Genomic DNA, 21880 nt, shown 5'->3' on the forward strand with positions numbered 1-21880 from the left:
CAGCATGGCGGAGGTGTTGTTACCTAACCTCACCACCTGGGGCCTTCCCGTCAGGAAGTCCAGGATCCAGTTAAAGAGGGAGGTGTTCAGTCCACAGGTCCCCAGCTTGGTGATGAGCTTGGAGGGGACTATGGTGTTGGACACTGAGCTATAGTCTATGAACAACATTATCACATAGTTATTTCCCCTCTTGTCCAGGTGGGAGAGGACAGTGTGAAGTACAATTGAGATTGCGTCAACTGTGGATCTGTTGGGGCGCTATGCGAATTGGGAGTGGGTCCAGGGTGTCTTAATGACCTGCCTTTCAAAGCACTTCATAGTTACAGATGTGAGTGCTACAGGGCCATAGTCATATAGGCAGGTTACCTTGGAGCTCTTGTGAACAGAGACAATGGAGGTCAGCTTGAAACAGGTTGGGATTACAGACTGGGACAAGGACAGATTGAAAATGTCCGTGAAGACACTTGCCAAATGGTCTGCGCATGCTTGTAGAATATGGCCTGTTATTCCGTCTGGCCAAGCAGCCTTGCAAGTGTTAACCTGTTTAAAAGTTTGACTGACATCAGCCACGCAGATCACACAGTCATTCGGAACAACAGGGGCTTTAACACAAGACTTGTGTTGTATTCCTCGAAGCGAGCATAAAGTGGTTGTAATTAAGAGAATCATGTTATCAAATATTTACTCTCGTCTTGTCACTTGATTGGAATTCAATTGATTGGACATGATTTGGAAAGGCACACACCTGTCTATATAAGGTCCCACAGTTGACAGTGCAAAAACCAAGCCATGAGGTCAAAGAAATAGTCTGTACAGCTCCGAGACAGGATTGTGTCGAGGCACAGATCTGGGGAAGGGTACCAAAAAATCTCTGCAGCATTGAAGGTCCCCAAAAACACAGTGGCATACATCATTCTTAAATGGAAGAAATTTGGAACCACCAAGACTCTTCCTAGAGCTGGCCGCCCGGCCAAACTGAGCAATTGGGGGAGAAGGGCCTTGGTTAGGGAGGTGACCAAGAACGCGATGGTCACTCTGACAGGGACTGGTAGACTAGTCAGGATCGAGGGAAAGATGAACGGAGCAAAGTACAGAGAGATCCTTGATGAAAACCTGTCCCAGAGTGCTCAGGACCTCAGACTGGGGCAAAGGTTCACCTGCCAACAGGACAACAACCCTAAGCACACAGCCAAGACAACGCAGGAGTGGCTTCGGGACAAGTCACTGCATGTCCTTGAGTGGCCCAGCCAGAGCCCGGACTTGAACCCTATCGAACATCTCTGAAGAGACCTGAAAATAGCTGTGCAGCGACACTCCCCCTCCAACCTGACAGAGCTTGAGAGGATCTGCAGAGAAGAATGGGAGAAGCTCCCCAAATACAGGTGTGCCAAGCTTGTAGCATCATACCCAAGAAGTCTCAAGGCTGTAATCACTGCCAAAGGTGCTTCAACAAAGTACTGAGTAAAGGGTCTGAATAATTATGTAAATGCAATATAAAAAATACAATTTAATCAATTTTAGAATAAGGCTGTAATGTAACAAAATGTGGAAAACGTCAAGAGGTCTGAATACTTTCCAAATGCACTGTAGCCACCTGTCAATAATGCTTTGTCAATTCAACACAAATGCATTTGTAGTGAATCTATCTGCATTTGAGGGTATCACTCTTGCATGCCACTCCTTCCAGGAAGGACCAAGTCATTGCCATGATAATGTGAGGCCTGCTTGGATATAGGATTTGAATGGATATTTATTGTAGCAGAGGATGTTCAACAAATAAAAGCAACAACAATCTGCAGACAGTAGAACATAATGTTATGTGGGCGTGGCCTAATATAATTGTCTATCTATCTATTGTTCGTCTATGTAAATAAAGAAATAAACTGGGGCCTGTCCAATGTTGTGATCAAAATACATTTTCACACTTCTAAAAGTGTCTGGCTGAGGATCACTATCAATGTCTAGCTTTAAATGCCAGTCATCCGTCCAGAAGGTCTGTGCGAAACTGGTGAGCTACTTGTCCCTTTAAGCTCTGTTATTCTACACCAATTATACTGTACTAAGCAAACTAGACTAACGGAATGTGCTCTTTTCACCATTCCTAAAAATAAATACAAAAGTGTGTGAAACAAACAATGAAACCAAAGTGACATATATGTGCCTGAGAGATCGTATATAAAACCTGCCACTGCATTAGCTAGACCACATCTGTTTCACATTGAATTGACATATTATTACATAATGGTATGTCAGTGTTATAGATGTATCATTATTGATTTCCAGATTTTCTAGGGACAGCATGTGCTCTCTCAAAAGGATATATTATGGGTTATTCTGTTCACTTGAACAAAATGTACAGAGTGAAAGAATTATGGTTTTAACAGCAGTGCAAATAGGCTACAGCCAGCCAACCCCCAGCAATCAATAATGATTGTATGGGCTTTATACATCCTCCTGTCGTTTTTTAATACGTTGACATGTCACCTAGCTTGATTACATGCCACTGTTCCATTTACAGGGTGTAATGCACATGACAGTCAGACCTCAACAAAATATTATATAAGACAGTAAAACGTATTAAATACTTACGAGGTCCGATTTCCGCTCGTTCCCAGGTAGTGCTGCACGAGAAGACATTGTCCCTGAAGTATCCTTTCTACTAGGCTAAAGGCCTACTTGGTTTGTATGTAGGTATATACAGGATTATATTCTACCGAAGATAACAGTCGACATTGGCCGCTCCACCGCCTAGCCAGTGTTCCAAGGCAATAGACGCCTATCCTACCGGCAACCCCAGGTTCGAGAGCAGTGACAGAATTGTATCCTCAAACAATACTAATTTTCATTGTAAAAAGGCAGCACCGAACACGACAGTATACAGACAATTGTCTAGAAAACTGTCTGAATAGACTACTAGGCTATCCACTTAATGTTTGGCTGATTCTTCCTGTGAAGAAAGGCATCAATGATGTGCCTCATTTTGGAAATAAAATTAACCCAAAATAGGTTTCTTCTCACTTGTCCAGTGATGACTGTGGGTGTATGTCCGGAACAGAGCAGTTTGATAGATCCGATAAAAAATAATTGGCAAAACAAAAAACATAGGTCAGGTAGTCTGCACGTACCACGACCATGGGTGGATGTCTGTCGTTGGAAAATGTATTTTTGGGGGGGTGCCAAATGATGCTCGCAAAACCAACCACTCCCAAGGCAAAACACTGAACGACTTAAGCCTAATTGTCAGCCCACATTTCATAGTTGATTAATTAAGAATTACCCGTCAAAAGAAACAATACAACGACATGACAATTGCGGATAGAGCATGGGCAAATGAACAGTTACGCCCTTTCTCTTTCTGCTCGCGATGGACTACTTCCGAAAAAGTAGCCGTCGAATAATACTCTACGTCCGAAAAAATATTTATATTTGACTCTCGCAGATATCCTACATTACTATCAGTTGTAACATTTGCCTACATACAACAGCATCCCCAAACTGTATGACAAGAGCAAGACGGAAGAACGTCAAGAAAAATACTGCGTCCGAGGCTCAGTAACACACCCTTCCCCCATGTTCTTAAAGAGACAATCCCCCCATTCAGTCATCGTTAGAACTGCAGTTACCAGCACGAGCCACACGTCAACCACGTTGGCAAGCAACATTCTGTACTGTATTGTCATCGCTTGACACTGCAGACAGCATCTCTTGGGCATTTGACAACAGGGGCGACAGGGCCCTGTTTGAAGAAGACACCCTTAAACAAAGCAACAAACAACTACTGCACTTGTATTTGATTTCTCCTCCACTTGTAATTTATATTGTTGTGAGAACACTGCACCTGTACACAGCCCATCTGAAATTAGCCCACCTAACTACCTCATCCCCATATTATTTATTTTGCTCATTTGTACCCCAGTATCTCTATTTGCACATCATCTCTTGCACATCTATCATTCCAGTGTTAATACTAATTGTAATTATTTTGCACTATGGCCTATTTATTGCCTTACCTCCATAACTTGCTACATTTGCACACACTGTATATATATTTTCTGTTGTATTTTTGACTTTATGTTTTGTTTTACCCCATATGTAACTCTGTGTTGTTGTTTTTATCGCACTGCTTTGCTTTATCTTGGCTTACCTGGTTAAATAAAGGTGAGAAGAAAAAAAATAACATCTGTTCTCCGGTGTATAGCATTTCTATGTTTTAATCTAGCTATATTATTCATATCATTTATAGATTATACCAAGTGGGTGATGAGAGCAGAAGCACAGCACCAAATACTATAATCTCACCTGTACAAATAGGACACGAGAGGGTCGGGCCCATGAACACCTCATTCGACTGTGGTCCCCGGGCCGTTGGTATTTTGTTATTGAGATAGGTATATAGTGAATGTTGGTTTAGCGCTTTTCTTGGGTTTTGCATGGGTGAAAGAGCAGTGTGTGAAAGTGAGTCACTATTGAGAAACAGTGTGAACCTGAGAAGTTCCACATGTCAGATTCTCTCTAATCAGCATCTAGTCCCTAAGCATCATTAGGCAGTCATTTGGGACCAAATCATTTGGGAACCGCTTTATGTGGAATTTTCAATACTCCTAATGGGGTATGTGCGAAGGCAGGTAAAGTGTGGGCGTCAGTTGGTGCTGCTCTTTCCACAGTGTGTACCATGGAGAGAGCCTGGACATGATTGTAAGTGATGAGTGCACACGGAGCGGGTCAGGGTAATCGACCAGGGCACAGCCCCACCACTGCAACCCTGGTTGACCATGAGGAACTGAACACAAACTGCCTCCAGTCAGGTCCACTGTCCAACAGAGCCTCCACTGTCTGACTCAAGATTCTTAGCAGATCTGATTTGATATAGCTTCATGAATTAATAATATTAGTACTGTATTAATAACCAATTAGTAGCCCATTCATTCCAAACATGTTACCTTACAACTTCAGCTGAGAGAGTATTGAACCATGTGATCTATTTGGCTTCTACATTATCATTAAAAAACATGCACACTCAGTGTAGGCCTATACATCACATGGTAACATGGACAGTATCAGCTGTTATCCAAAATGCTTCACATATCCTCGGAGGCTGGTTGTTTCTGCACTGACAGAAATGGAGGAGAGTTACAAATTACTGCAACTTCTCTCTATTCCAGTTGACCTACTGCATTTCAGACCTAGTCATCTCAATGTTATAATTACAGCTGTTGGTAGGCAATGCCACGGCCAAACCCCAATGTCTCCCACTGCATTAATCTCTAATCTGGCAGAGATTATGAGGTCTGGAGGCACACTGGAGGCCATGCTCTGCCCTTAATCAAGTGTCTGTCCAATTCTGCCTGTCCCTGAACCCCAGGATGTTGTTGTTCAAAGTTTACATATACCTTTTTTTGTGAACAAAATCAGGCAATATAATCATTATTATATTTGATGAGACTTGACTGAAATTAAAATATGCTTGAAGATGTTGTCCAACTGTTTATTTGAATGCAAATTGTTAAAGGAACCAAATAGATAGAATTATAGACCATTGATTTTATACATTATGGTTTTCAAGAGTACATGGGTAACAAAATAATGCATTGGTTAGGTTACCATAGAAATAGGCAAGATTAGCATTTTTAGGAATTATTTTCTAAATATCTCATGTATAGTTATAATACTTTTGCTTGTTATGTTGACCTTGTTTGTTGATTTACATTTTTAAATAACATCATGTTGGTGAGAAGTTGCAATGTCATCCTGTTTGCTCTCTGTGCTGTGTTGCAATTTGGACGTTATAGAGGGCCACCTAGTGGAGTAGTAGCCTCATCATGGCAGGAGGCATCCGTATAACTGTTGTGATGGCGTCATCTTGTGGTTATCAATGATTCTGTTTTCTTTTACCTGTTATGTGGTGGCCGCATTTTGTTGCATCGTAAGCAAAACCCCTTTTTAACATTAGAATTGTGATATGGTGATTGCCTGCTGCTTTGAGCCCGAAAACCCTCTTCCATTTGTGTAGTCTATATAAGAGAGAGGGTAGAGTGCAGCATCAGGAATTCAAAATACTTCCAGTCTCCAAACTGGTGTGAGTTTGAATTGGAACCAAAGGGAGGTCTATTTCAAACAGCAGGGGAAGAATATAGGCCTACAGTACTTTAATATATTCATCCTTGTTTCAAGTTGCAACTATTTCAGCACTTAGATGAACCTCTTGATACATTTTGGGTCACACATTGAATAGTCCCACTCTCTACCATTATCCTTTGTATCTGCATCTATTATGAGATCAACTTGATCACAAAATGCTTAAAAGGGTGAAAGATAAAAGAGCCACTCGAAACAGAGCCTGGAAAGACATCATATAGAAAGAGCTAGTCATGTGCTAGTCATGCCTGTTAAGGATGGTCTCACTGGTGGAAAAATTACACAGTTGTCATACTTGAGTAAAAGTAAAGATACCTGAATATAAAATGACTCAAGTAAAAGTGAATGTCACCCAGTAAAACACTATTTGAGTAAAAGTCTAAAAGTATTTTGTTTTAAATATACTTAAGTATAAAAAGTAAATCTAATTGCTAAAATATACTAAAGTATCAAAAGTAAAAATTTCAAATTCCTTATATTAAGCAAACCAGACTGCACTGTTTTCTTGTATGGATAGCCCTGTGACACACTCCAACACTCAGACCTAATTTACAAACGAAGTATGTGTGTTTAGTGAGTCCGCCATATCAGAGCCAGTAGGATGACCTGGGTTGTTCTCTTGATAAGTGCTTGAATTGGACCACTTTCCTGTCCTGCTAAGCATTCAAAATGTAACGAGTACTTTTGATTGTCAGGGAAAATGTATGGAGTAAAAAGTACATAATTTTCTTTAGGAATGTAGTGAAGTAAAATTAAAAGTTGTCAAAAATATAAATAGTAAAGTACAGATACCCTAAAAAAAATACTTATGTAGTACTTTAAAGTAATTTTATTTAAGTACTTTACACCACTGGTCTCACTTTCATCTAGCATAGCCTTACTTGCCATGCTTCTAGGCACTCAGATACAGTTGAAGTCGGAAGTTTACATACACCTTAGCCAAATACATTTAAACTACGTTTTTCACAATTCCTGAGATTTAATCCTAGTAAAAATTCCCTGTCTTAGGTCAGTTAGGATCACCACTTTATTTTAAGAATGTGAAATGTCAGAATAATAGTAGAGAGAATTATTTATTTAAGCTTTTATGTCTTCCATCACATTCCCAGTGGGTCAGAAGTTTACATACACTCAATTAGTATTTGGTAGCATTGCCTTTAAATTGTTGAACTTGTCAAACGTTTCAGGTAGCCTTCCACAAGCTTCCCACAATAAATTGGGTGAATTTTGGTCCATTCCTCCTGACAGAGCTGGTGTAACTGAGTCAGGTTGTAGGCCTCCTTGCTCGCACACACTTTTTCAGTTCTGCCCACACATTTTCTATAGGATTGAGGTCATGGCTTTGTGATGGCCACTCCAATACCTAGACTTTGTTGTCCTTAAGCCATTTTGCCACAACTTTGGAAGTATGCTTGGGGTCATTGTCCATTTGGAAGACCCATTTGCGACCAAGCTTTAACTTCCTGACTAATGTCTTGAGATGTTGCTTCAATATATCCACATAATTTTCCTTCCTCATGATGCCATCTAGTGAAGTGCACCAGGCCCTCCTGCAGCAAAGCACACCCACAGCATGATGCTGCCACCTTGTGCTTCACGGTTGGGATGGTGTTCTTTGGCTTGCAAGCCTTCCCCTTTTTCCTCCAAACATAACAATGGTCATTATGGCCAAACAGTACTATTTTAGTTTAATCAGACCAGAGGACATTTCTCCAAAAAGTACGATCTTTGTCCCCATGTGCAGTTGCAAACGCTATTTTTTATTATTTTTATTGCGGTTTTGGAGCAGTGGCTTCTTCCTTGCTGAGCGGCCTTTCAGGTTATGTCAATATAGGACACGTTTTACTGTGAATATAGATTCTTTTGTACCTGTTTCCTCCAGCATCTTCACAAGGTCCTTTGTTGTTGTTCTGGGATTGATTTGCACTTTTCGCACGAAAGTACATTCATCTCTATGAGACAGAACACGTCTCCTTCCTGAGTGGTATGACAGCTGCGTGGTCCCATGGTGTTTATACTTGCGTACTATTGTTTGTACAGATGAATGTGGTACCTTCAGGCGTTTGGAAATTGCTCCCAAGGATGAACCAGACTTGTGGAGGTCTACAATTTTTTTTATGAGGTCTTGCCTGATTTCTTTAGATTTTCCCATGAGGTCAAGCAAAGAGGCACTGAGTTTGAAGGTAGGCCTTGAAATACATCCACAGGTACACCTCCAATTGACTCAAATTATGTCAATTAGCCTATCAGAAGCTTCTAAAGCCATGACATCATTTTCTGGAATTTTCCAAGCTGTTTAAAGGCACAGGCAACTTAGTGTATGTAAACCCACTGGAATTGTGATACAGTGAATTCTAAGTGAAATAATCTGTCTGTAAACAATTGTTGGAAAAATTACTTGTGGCATGCACAAAGTAGATGTCCTAACCGACTTGCCAAAACTATAGTTTGTTAACAAGAAATGTGTGTAGTGGTTGAAAAACAAGTTTTAATGACTCCAACCTAAGTGTATGTAAACTTCCGACTTCAACTGTATACACTACTGTTCAAAAGTTTGGGGTCACTTAGAAATGTCCTTGTTTTCCATGAAAACATACATGAAATTAGTTTGAATAGGAAATATAGCAAAATGCATAGGAAATGTAGTCATTGAAATAATGATTTTTAATTTAAATAATAATTGTGTCCTTCAAACTTTGCTTTCGTCAAAGAATCCTCCATTTGCAGCAATTACAGCCTTGCAGACCTTTGGCATTCCGGGTGTCAATTTGTTGAGGCAATCTGAAGAGATTTCAGCCCATGCTTCCTGAAGCACCTCCCACAAGTTGGATTGGCTTGATGGGCACTTCTTACGTACCATAGGGTCAAGCTGCTCCCACAACAGCTCAATAGGGTTGAGATCCGGTGACTGTGCTGCCCACTCCATTATAGACAGTATACCAGCTGACTGCTTCTTCCCTAAATACTTATTGCATAGTTTGGAGCTGTGCTTTGGGTCATTGTCCTGTTGTAGGAGGAAATTGGCTCCAATCAAGCACCGCCCACAGGGTATGGCATGGCGTTGCAAAATAGAGTGATAGCCTTCCTTCTTCAAGATCCCTTTTACCCTGTACAAATCTCCCACTTTACCACCACCAAAGCACCCCAAACCATCACATTGCCTCCACCATGCTTGACAGATGGCATCAGGCACTCCTCCAGCATCTTTTCATTTGGTCTGCGTCTCACAAATGTTCTTCCTTGTGATCCGAAAACCTCAAACTTCGATTAATCTGTCCATAACACTTTTTTCCAATCTTCCTCTGTCCAGTGGCTGTGTTCTTTTGCCCATCTTAATCTTTTATTTTTATTGGCCAGTCTGAGATATAGGCTTTTTCTATGCAACTCTGCTTAGAAGGTCAGCATCCCGGAGTCGCCTCTTCACTCTTGACGTTGAAACTGATGTTTTGCGGGTACTATTTAATGAAGCTGCCAGTTTCTCAAACTAGACACTCTAATGTATTTGTCCTCTTGCTCAGTTGTGCACTGGGGCCTCCCACTCCTCTTTATATTCTGGTTAGAGCCAGTTTGCGCTGTTCTGTGAAGCGAGTAGTACACAGCGTTGTACGAGATCTTCAGTTTCTTGGCAATTTCTTGCATGGAATAACCTTCATTTCTCAGAACAAGAATAGACTGACGAGTTTCAGAAGAAAGTCATTTGTTTCTGGCCATTTTGATTCTGTAATCGAACCCACAATTGCTGATGCTCCAGATACTCAACTAGTCTCAAGAAGGCCAGTTTTATTGCTTCTTTAATCAGCACAACAGTTTTCAGCTGTGCTAACATAATTGCAAAATGGTTTTCTAATGATAAATTAGCCTTTTAAAATGATAAACTTGGATTAGCAAACACAATGTGCCATTGGAACACAGGACTGATGGTTGCTGATAATGGGCCTCTGTATGCCTATGTAGATATTCCATAAAAAATCTGCCGTTTCCAGCTACAACATTAACAATGTCTACACTGTATTTCTGATCAATTTGATGTTATTTCAATGGACAAAAAAATTGCTTTTCTTTCAAAAACAAGGACATTTATACATGACCCCAAACTTTTGAACGGTAGTGTACGCTTGGTGATTGAAACTAATACATTATAGAAGGAAATAAGAAAACTGATGGAAATAGAAAGTGAACCAGCTAAACAGACTATTGCTGCATTCTCTCCCTCTCCCTTCCTCTCTATGAGCACAGTACATTAATATGTGATAATAAGGTATCAGATAATTGTTTACAAAAACTATATTTTCCATCAGAATGTGTGTGCCTTTCGCATTTTCTACATGATCAAACACAGCAAGATAGTATCAGTATACTTTACCCTAGACACAGACTAGACTGAGTGCAGTGCAGTCACAGATGAAGCTTTGAAGTGGTTTCTTTCACTTTCTTGGTACTGACATCTAGACACCTGCTTATCTTTCTGTGGTAATCAAATATGAGACTGATCTGATGTCACAGATAGGGGCTCTAAACCACAACATTTGTGCTGATATATTAGGAATGATTTTCTGTTGTTATTGTAATATTCTGAAAAAGAGTTTGACACTTCCTAAAACCCTCACCTTTAAAAGCAAGAATCAATCTCAGTACCTTTCTGTCACACCCTGGCTCGGGGACTATATATGTTGAGCCAGGGTGTGTTCATTCTAGGTGTTGTATTTCTATGTTGGGAGTTCTAGTTTGTTTATTTCTATGTTGGCCTGAGTGACTCCCAATCAGAGGCAACGAGTGTCAGCTGTGGCTGGTTGTCTCTGATTGGGAGCCATATTTATACTGTCTGTTTTCCCTTTGTGTTTGTGAGTTCTTGTTTCTAGTCTGTTTGTGTTAGACCGTGAACTGTCACGTTATCGTTTTGATTGTGTCTCTAAATAAAGAGTATGTTTGCCTGCAACGCTGCGCCTTGGTCCTCCTCTGTAGACGACGATCGTGACACTTTCACAACTTTTGACTCACTACTATCACATGCAGCACAAATCTCTCCTCCTCAAAGGTAAGTTGATTTATGATTAGTGAATAGCATTTTTCGTTAAATATTTGTATGCAACTGTGCGTTTACTCTTACTTTCAAAGTGAGAATTAAATGCATGCACTGTCACGATCGAGGTAAGGAGTAGACCAAGGCGCAGCGTGATGAACAAACATACTTTAATTAGTTAAAGTTTAAACATGAATACAAAACAAGAAACGACTCGTGACGTCCACGGTATCAATGACCGAACACGGAACAAAAACCCACAACCACAAAGGGAAAACATACAGTTTAAATATGGCTCCCAATCAGAGACAACCAGCCAACAGCTGACACTCGTTGCCTCTGATTGGGAGTCACTCAGGCAAAACATAGTAATCAACACAACAGAATTACCAACATAGAAATACACACATAGAATGAACACACCCTGGCTCAACATAATGAGTCCCAGAGCCAGGGTGTGACAGTACCCCCCCCTAAAGGCGCGGACTACGACCGCGCCTCAACTAAACAAAACAGGGGAGGGCTGGGCGGGCATACCTCCTCGGCGGCGGTTCTGGCTCCGGCCTTGACCACCACCCTCCAATACACCCCCCATAGCGCCCCTGGTCCAGTCTGGCCCCGCCGGCAGGAGCCGAACTGGACTTAGCAGGAGCGGTTAGCTTCAGCTCCATAGTGGAGCAGTTGACCGGTACCTTACCAGGCACCGGTGACCCAGGCACGGGTTGTGCTGGACTGACGACGCGCACTCCTGGCTTGGTGCGTGGAGGAGGAACGGGCCTTACCAGGCTGACGACGCGCACCCCTGGCTTGGTGCGTGGAGGAGGAACGGGCCTTACCAGGCTGACGACGCGCACCCCTGGCTTGGTGCGTGGAGGAGGGACGGGCCTTACCAGGCTGACGACTCGCACCCCTGGCTTGGTGCGAGTGGCAGGAACAGGCCGGGCCGGGCTGGCGACGCGCACCGTATACTTGGTGCGAGTGGCAGGAACAGGCCGGGCCGGGCTGGCGACGCGCACCGTAGACTTGGTGCGAGTGGCAGGAACAGGCCGGGCCGGGCTGGCGACGCGCACCGTATACTTGGTGCGAGTGGCAGGAACAGGCCGGGCCGGGCTGGCGACGCGCACCGTATACTTGGTGCGAGTGGCAGGAACAGGCCGGGCCGGGCTGGCGACGCGCACCGTAGACTTGGTGCGAGTGGCAGGAACAGGCCGGGCCGGGCTGGCGACGCGCACCGTAGACTTGGTGCGAGTGGCAGGAACAGGCCGGGCCGGGCTGGCGACGCGCACCGTATACTTGGTGCGAGTGGCAGGAACAGGCCGGGCCGGGCTGGCGACGCGCACCGTAGACTTGGTGCGAGTGGCAGGAACAGGCCGGGCCGGGCTGGCGACGCACACCGTAGGCTTGGTGCGTGGAGCAGGGACAGGCCGGGCTGGGCTGTCGACGGACACCGTAGGCTTGGTGCGTGGAGCAGGGACAGGCCGGGCTGGGCTGTCGACGCACACCGTAGGCTTGGTGCGTGGAGCAGGGACAGGCCGGACCGGGCTGGCGACGCACACCGTAGGCTTGGTGCGTGGAGCAGGGACAGGCCGGGCTGGGCTGTCGACGCACACCGTAGGCTTGGTGCGTGGAGCAGGGACAGGCCGAACCGGGCTGTGGAGACGGATAGGAGCCCTGGAGTGAAGAGCGGCCACAACCCGTCCTGGCTGAATGCCTACTCTCACACACTCTATGTGAGGCATCCGCACAGGACGTACAGGGTGGTGTATCCGTAACCTGGTGGCCTCCAGAATCCGCCCCTCTTTTGCCTCCTTCAGCCCCGTCGTCCATGCCGTGTGCCCCCCCCTAAAATTTTTCTGGGGTTGCCTCTCGACCGCCCGACGACGACCCTGATCACGCCGTTGCTCCTCTCTACGGCGCGCCTCCACCGTCTCTTCTCCCGGCGCTTCCTCCCATGTCCAGCCCAAGAGCTGCCCCTGGACACTCTGCTTGGTCGTTGCATGGTGGGTTTTTCTGTCACGATCGAGGTAAGGAGTAGACCAAGGCGCAGCGTGATGAACAAACATACTTTAATTAGTTAAAGTTTAAACATGAATACAAAACAAGAAACGACTCGTGACGTCCACGGTATCAATGACCGAACACGGAACAAAAACCCACAACCACAAAGGGAAAACATACAGTTTAAATATGGCTCCCAATCAGAGACAACCAGCCAACAGCTGACACTCGTTGCCTCTGATTGGGAGTCACTCAGGCAAAACATAGTAATCAACACAACAGAATTACCAACATAGAAATACACACATAGAATGAACACACCCTGGCTCAACATAATAAGTCCCAGAGCCAGGGTGTGACATGCACACATTTGACACTTTTGTCATTGCTAAAACATGATAAACATGCAAGTCCTTAAAAGGGGCAATCTGCCTTGCTACATCAATTTTTAGACTTTAAAATTAATGATATTATACCCCTTGATTCTTGAAGAATGTAACTGATGCCTCATTAGCTTAGTTCAACTGTCGTACCCCATCAGAACCAAAAATATAAGCTTGTTTTACTCCTTTGTTAGTAAACATTGTAATTGTAAACAAACAATGTATAGCCTCAAAACATGGTTTACACTATAATTTTCCTTGTATCCATAGCTGTCACGATCGTTGACTGAAGACACGGACCAAGGCGCAGCGTGATAAGCGTACATACTTTTATTTAACGTACTTAACAACAAAAACAACAAACAAACGATACGTGAAGTCCTGAGGTTATAACACAACAAACCTTTACGGATCAAGATCCCACAAAGACTAGTGCAAAACAGGCTGCCTAAGTATGGGCCCCAATCAGAGACAACGAGCTACAGCTGCCTCTGATTGGGAACCACCCTGGCCAAGATAGATCAAACGATCTAGAACAAAAACATAGAAAAACTAAACATAGCAAATCCACACCCTGGCTCAACATTTAAGAGTCCCCAGAGCCAGGGCGTGACAATAGCTCTGTCCATGAATTTGAGTGTTACATTTCTGCAGCCCCATCCCTCAGCTTTTTAGCAAAACAGTGGCGGGGTGTTGCTTTGTTATTATTTGAACTGCAGGTTGACCCTTAAATCTCAATAAACTTTTTAATTATGGAATTTTACATAAGGGAATCTACTGGAAAGACAGATTGTGTCACTCCCAAGCAATCTGTTGGGTCCCATTTTATAGTAAGTGACAGGGAAACTATATATTTATTAAGTTGGCAAGCACAGTGTAATTATAATGTACTCATTGCTACACAGTGCTGACATGTTTATAGACAAACTCCACTACGTATTTGTTTGGACAGTGAAGCTAAAACTTTTAATTTGGCTCTACACTCCAGCATTTCGGATTTGTGATCAAATGTTTTCATTCTGTACAGTATTTATATACCGTACGGTATTTATATACCGTACAGAATGTCACATTTTATTTGAGGTTATTTTCATCTGTTTTACCGTTTAGAAATTAAAGCACTTTATGTATCTTGGACTCACTTTTATTGTAAATGAGAATAAAATACGTTTCTGAACATTAATGTTTCTACCATAAATATCATACTCCCCCCCAAAATGCTAACCTCCCCTGTTATTAGTAATGGTGAGAGGTTAGCATGTTTTGGGGGCATGATATTTTTGCATCTGTAACTTTCTCATTCATCATGATTCATGATTCATTCATGATAATTCTGAAACATATTGTATTCTTCTTTACAGTGCCTTGCAAAAGTATTCATCCCCCTTGGCGTTTATCCTATTTTGTTGTATTACAACCTGTAATTTAAATGGATTTTTATTTGGATTTCATGTATTGGACATACACAAAATAGTCCAAATTAGTGAAGTGAAATGCAAAAAATAACTTGTTTCAAAAAATTATAAGAAATAAATAACGGAAAAGTGGTGCGTGCATATGTATTCACCCCCTTTGCTATGAAGCCCCTAAATAAGATCTGGTGCAACCAATTACCCTCAGAAGTCACATAATTAGTTAAATAAAGTCCACCTGTGTGCAATCTAAGTGCCACATGATCTGTCACATGATCTCAGTATATATATATATACACCTGTTCTGAAAGGCCCCAGAGTATGCAACACCACTAAGCAAGGGGCACCACCAAGCAAGCGGCACCATGAAGACCAAGGAGCTCTCCAAACAGGTCAGGGACAAAGTTGTGGAGAACACCAAACGTGTTTGCTTATTTTTTTCTTTAAGCAATGGCTTTTTTCTGGCCACTCTTCCGTAAAGCCCAGCTCTGTGGAGTGTACTGCTTAAAGTGGTCCTATGGACAGATACTCCAATCTCCGCTGTGGAGCGTTGCAGCTCCTTCAGGGTTATCTTTGGTCTCTTTGTTGCCTCTCTGATTAATGCCCTCCTTGCCTGGTCCGTGAGTTTTGGTGGACGGCCCTCTCTTGGCAGGTTTGTTGTGGTGCCATATTCTTTCCATTTTTTAGTAAGGAATTTAATGGTGCTCCGTGGGATGTTCAAAGTTTCTGATATTTTTTTATAACCCAACCCTGATCTGTACTTCTCCACAACTTTGTCCCTAACCTGTTTGGAGAGCTCCTTGGTCTTCATGGTGCCGCTTGCTTGGTTGTGCCCCTTGCTTAGTGGTGTTGCAGACTCTGGGGCCTTTCAGAACAGGTGTATATATACTGAGATCATGTGACACTTAGATTGTGCACAGGTGGACTTTATTTAACTAATTATGTGACTTCTGAAGGTAATTGGTTGCACCAGATCTTATTTAGGGGCTTCATAGCAAAGGGGGTGAATACATATGCACGCACCACTTTTCCGTTATTTGTTTTGTATAGTTTTTTCAGTCTTCCAGAGATTTGAGACTGGGACGGAGGTTCACCTTCCAGCAGGACAATGAGCCTAAGCATACTGCTAAAGCAACACTCGAGTGGTTTAAGGGGAACCATTTAAATGTCTTGGAATGGCCTAGTCAAAGCCCAGACCTCAATCCAATTGAGAATCTGTGGTATGACTTAAAGATTGCTGTACACCAGCAGAACCCATCCAACTTGAAGGAGCTGGAGCAGTTTTGCCTTGAAGAATGGGAAATAATCCCAGTGACTAGATGTGCCAAGCTTATAGAGACATACCCCAAGAGACTTGCAGCTGTAATTGCTGCAAAAGGTGGCTCTACAAAGTATTGACTTTGGGTGGGTGAATAGTTATGCATGCTCAAGTTCAGTTTTTTTGTCTTATTTCTTGTTGGTTTCACCAAATGTTTTTTTAGCATCTTCAAAGTGGTAGGCATGTTGTGTAAATCAAATGATACAAAACCAAAAATCAATTTTAATTCCAGGTTGTAAGGCAACAAAATAGGAAAAATGGCAACGGGGGTGAATACTTTCACAAGCCACTGTACAATAAAAGTGACTCCAAAATGACACAACACATTATTTACCATTCATTTCTATTGGGCACAACATAATCCGAAACACAACCAAAACAAACTGCAAATGCATCCAACAAGTTTGTAGTGTCGCAGGATTTTCACATAACAAGACATTGTACTGGATATCCAAAGATAGGGTACTGGATTTCCAAAGAAAGGGTACTGGATATCCAAAGAAAGGAACAATGAAATGGCATAGATTACATTGAAACTGCTGAGCAGGATGTGTACTGGAATGTAGGAATTATGGCTCAACAGAAGTTTCATATACAGTGGGGAAAAAAAGTATTTAGTCAGCCACCAATTGTGCAAGTTCTCCCACTTAAAAAGATGAGAGAGGCCTGTAATTTTCATCATAGGTACACTTAATCTATGACAGACAAATTGAGAGAGAAAAAAATCCAGAAAATCACATTGTAGGATTTTTAATGAATTTATTTGCAAATTATGGTGGAAAATAAGTATTTGGTCACTTACAAACAAGCAAGATTTCTGGCTCTCACAGACCTGTAACTTCTTCTTTAAGAGGCTCCTCTGTCCTCCACTCGTTACCTGTATTAATGGCACCTGTTTGAACTTGTTATCAGTATAAAAGACACCTGTCCACAACCTCAAACAGTCACACTCCAAACTCCACTATGGCCAAGACCAAAGAGCTGTCAAAGGACACCAGAAACAAAATTGTAGACCTGCTGGGAAGACTGAATCTGCAATAGGTAAGCAGCTTGGTTTGAAGAAATCAACTGTGGGAGCAATTATTAGGAAATGGAAGACATACAAGACCACTGATAATCTCCCTCGATCTGGGGCTCCACGCAAGATCTCACCCCGTGGGGTCAAAATGATCACAAGAACGGTGAGAAAAAAAAACAGAACCACACGGGGGGACCTAGTGAATGACCTGCAGAGAGCTGGGACCAAAGTAACAAAGCCTACCATCAGTAACACACTATGCCGCCAGGGACTCAAATCCTGCAGTGCCAGACGTGTCCCCCTGCTTAAGCCAGTACATGTCCAGGCCCGTCTGAAGTTTGCTAGAGTGCATTTGGATGATCCAGAAGAGGATTGGGAGAATGTCATACGGTCAGATGAAACCAAAATAGAACTTTTTGGTAAAAACTCAACTTGTCGTGTTTGGAGGACAAAGAATGCTGAGTTGCATCCAAAGAACACGATACCTACTGTGAAGCATGGGGGTGGAAACATCATGCTTTGGGGCTGTTTTTCTGCAAAGGGACCAGGACGACTGATCCGTGTAAAGGAAAGAATGAATGGGGCCATGTATCGTGAGATTTTGAGTGAAAACCTCCTTCCATCAGCAAGGGCATTGAAGATGAAACGTGGCTGGGTCTTTCAGCATGACAATGATCCCAAACACACCGCCCGGGCAATGAAGGAGTGGCTACGTAAGAAGCATTTCAAGGTCCTGGAGTGGCCTAGCCAGTCTCCAGATCTCAACCCCATAGAAAATCTTTGGAGGGAGTTGAAAGTCCGTGTTGCCCAGCGACAGCCCCAAAACATCACTGCTCTAGAGGAGATCTGCATGGAGGAATGGGCCAAAATACCAGCAACAGTGTGTGAAAACCTTGTGAAGACTTACAGAAAAACGTTTGACCTGTGTCATTGCCAACAAAGGGTATATAACAAAGTATTGAGAAACTTTTGTTATTGACCAAATACTTATTTTCCACCATAATTTGCAAATAAATTCATTAAAAATCCTACAATGTGATTTTCGGGATATTTTTTTCTCATTTTGTCTGTCATAGTTGCAGTGTACCTATGATGAAAATTACAGGCCTCTCTCATCTTTTTAAGTGGGAGAACTTGCACAATTGGTGGCTGACTAAATACTTTTTTCCCCCACTGTATTTGTTTCAGATCTCACACTGACCTAATTTCCTTTCCTGTCATATCAACATTAGTTCCTGGGGATGTTGGGAATTTTAAGCACGGCCGTCATCTCAGTAGCTGCTACCTGCCCTGCCTCACCCTGTGAACGTCTGGACGTCGTCACAGTCAGCTGCCCGGACAAGAGGCTGAAAAAGTTCCCTAACCTCCCAGATGGTACTGAGGCGCTTTATGTGGCCCACAACCTGATCCAGGCATTCCCAACCAGTGGACTGGAGCAGCTGCAGTTCCTGGATCTCACCAAGAACTGCCTCAATGTCTCCTTGACTTCCAACTTAATCTGGCCCAACATGAGCAGCCTGGTCAAGCTGTTTCTCAGGGGTGAACCTGGGTTCACTGGGCCCTGGGCAGCTCCAAGGACTCTCAGCGCTTACCTTCCTGGACCTCAGTGAGAACCACATGGAGGCCCTGCACCCAGGATCCCTCCAAGGCCTTGGTCAATTGAAGACACTCATTCTAACACTGAACCAGATCAACAGCCTGCAGTATGGGGCACTGGGTGGAGCCCCTGCACTCACTGACCTTCACCTGAGCAGCAACAGTATTGTGGAGTTTGAGGAAGGGGTGTTTGAGAACTCCTCCGAATTGGTAAAGCTGATTTTGTCTAGGAACAACTTGGTTAGCATTGGGAATGGCACATTCAGGGGAGCAGTTAACCTGAGTCATCTGGAACTAAGTGGAAACAGGTTAGATTCGGTGCCCGTTGCTGCCCTGAAGGATGTGTCACAGCTGCACAGCTTGTACCTCCAGAAGAACAGCATCACCTTTTTACCAGAAGATGCTTTCTCTGAGCTCAGCCATCTAAGGATTCTGGTTTTGAATAATAACCACCTAAGCATAATGGCTGAGGACTCATTGAGCGGTCTATCCCATCTCGGTCAATTGGATATGAGCTACAATAACCTCCAATCCATCCCATCTGAAGTGTTTCAATATCTAGGCAGACTGGAGCTCCTGGATCTCTACCACAACAGCCTGACATACCTTCCAGAGGATCTCTTTCACAACCTAACTACGCTGAGAGAGCTGCAGCTTGACAGCAACAAGATCTCATACATTCCACCAGGGCTCTTTCACATGGTGTCTAAGCTAAGGGAACTCCAGCTGGACAACAATCAGATAGCTGATCTCCACAATGCCTTGTTCTCCAGCTTGAGGAGGTTACGGACACTCTACCTGGACAACAACGCAATAAGGAGGATTCCCAGAGGCCTATTCCACAAGACCAAGAGCCTCAGGGAGCTACAGTTGAACAATAACCACCTCAGGTCTCTCCCTAAGTCCATCTTCCATGGTCTGGCTAAACTCCACTCCCTGAAGCTTTTCAACAACCGTTTCACAGCTCTTCACCCTGAGCAGTTTTCTACCCTTGGAGACCTGAGAGACCTCCTGCTGAATGAAAACTTGATCGAAGATCTTCCCACAGGCTTATTTTCTGAACTTCGCAGCTTCAAGATGCTGGTTTTGGACAACAACCACCTCACAGCACTGACTCCTGCAGGCTTCGATGGGTTAGGTGCCCTAAGGGAGCTTAATCTCAGCTTCAATCAGCTCTGTGATCTCCCATATGCCACCACCTCCTCCAGAACAACCACTTGGTGGCCTTGCACCCTCAAGTCTTCGCCCCCCTGGCTGACTTACAGGAGATTGACTTGGACAACAACCAGATTGAACCGCTACACCCTGACATGTTTCAAGGCCCTCACCACCTCCAGAAACTGCACCTGAAATCAAACCACTTCAGTACTCTTTTGAATGGGACACTGGAGCCTCTGGAGAGCCTGAAGGTCCTCCACCTGGAGGGGAACCCCTGGGACATGCAGATCACCCATCCTATACATCAATAACTGGGTCATCAACAATACCCAGAAGCTACAGGACAAACCCATGTGTTCCACACTCAACCGATCCATTTCACAGCCTGCACACTTTTTAAAGCCCTGTGTGAGCTTTCCATTTGGAAAAAATATTCAATTTTATTTGGAACGGCAAGCCAGACAAAATTAAAAGAGCATATTTATATAATGAATATGAATTCGGAGGACAGAAATGATTAAATACTAAAGCATTAGACCTATCACTAAAAGCTTCAGTCATACAAAAGTTATACTTAAATCCGAACTGGTTCTCAAGCAAATTAGTAAGATTGTTTCACCCAATGTTCAAGAAAGGCCTTTTTCCCTTTATTCAGATTACAACCTCTCACTTTCAGTTATTTGAAAAGGAAATAATCTCCCAAATGTCACTATTTCTAAAATAAGCCATAGAAAGTTGGTTGCAATTTCAATTTAATCCTCCAGAAACGACAGAACAAATAATGCAACAAATATTGTGGTTAAATTCAAATATACTAATTGACAAAAAACCTTTATTTTTTGACAGAATGTTTAAAAAAGGTATAATCTTCGTAAATGATATCATCGGTAGGACTGGTGGAGTTATGTCGCACATGCAGCTAACAAAAACATATGGAAATGTCTGCTCTACCCAAAATTACAACCAAATAATTGCAGCCTTACCGCAAAAGTGGAAGAGGAAAGTGGAAGGGGGAGAAAGTAAGGAACTTGTCTGTTGGCCTTGCATTAAAGAACATAATTGGTTAAGGAAAACTGTGATAAATAAAAAAGTATATCAGTTTCACTTAAGGACCAAAGGATTGACAGCCGTCCCATATAGATTGCAAAATAGTTGGGAAGAGGTCTTTGACGTACCAATCCCATGGCATAGTGTTTATGAACTGACATGCAAAACGACACCGGATTCAAAAATTAGAATCTTTCAATTTAAATTATTATATAAAATTATTGCTACCAATAGAATGTTATTTATATGGGGGATACAATCTTCCCAGCTCTGCAGATTTTGCTGTGAAGAGACAGAATCATTAGATCATTTGTTTTGGTTCTGTCCATTTGTAGCTTGTTTTTGGACACAGGTCCAGGAATGGCTAAAGGATTGCAATATTTACCTGGAACTAACCTTGCAGATAGCATTACTGGGTGATCTGAAAAGTCATAGTCAATCAATCAATAATATAATAATACTTTTAGCAAAAATGTTTATTTTTAATTCACAATCTGTAGAAGCAATGAGAATAGAAAGGTTCAGAACTTTTGTAAAACATCACAGTACGGTTGAAATATATATGGCAAATAGAAATCCTATATGGATGGTGTTAAGAGATAGATGGGAGGTATTGAAAGTTGAAGGATGGGACTATTAACAAATAACAACAAATAATAACAAAGATATCTAATAATGTAAGCATACTGTGTCCATAATAAGTATATAGGTTGTATGTTGGGAGCTTTTGGGAAAGAGCACAGTTAGAAAGATATGGCATATAGAAGCAAACCGGATGGACATCATGAAAATGAT

The 21880-nt window shown here is 42.8% G+C and overlaps 1 protein-coding gene and 1 pseudogene across 4 annotated transcripts in view; one reads left to right on the forward strand and one right to left on the reverse strand.

The window, feature by feature from the left end:
* LOC311106036 (MAP/microtubule affinity-regulating kinase 4-like) overlaps positions 1-3539 on the reverse strand; it is a 47523-nt gene extending 43984 nt beyond the window's left edge. For 2 of the 3 annotated variants that reach the window (XM_084148315.1, XM_084148314.1), the window contains exon 1: positions 2590-3538. In XM_084148315.1, coding sequence (XP_084004441.1) covers positions 2590-2637 — 48 coding nt within the window. In that variant the 5' untranslated portion in view covers positions 2638-3538. Of the gene's footprint in view, positions 1-2589 lie in introns of all 3 variants that reach the window. The other variant, XM_084148312.1, reaches the window with a different exon arrangement.
* Positions 3540-18525: 14986 nt separating this feature from the next.
* LOC311105758 lies at positions 18526-20509 on the forward strand (annotated as a pseudogene). Its single transcript has one exon. The product of its transcript is annotated as an uncharacterized misc_RNA (transcript).
* The last annotated feature ends 1371 nt before the right edge of the window (positions 20510-21880 follow it).

The sequence above is a fragment of the Coregonus lavaretus genome (assembly GCF_964263955.1).
Source record: "Coregonus lavaretus genome assembly, chromosome: 30".
In the NCBI taxonomy this organism is placed as follows: Eukaryota; Metazoa; Chordata; class Actinopteri; order Salmoniformes; family Salmonidae; genus Coregonus; species Coregonus lavaretus.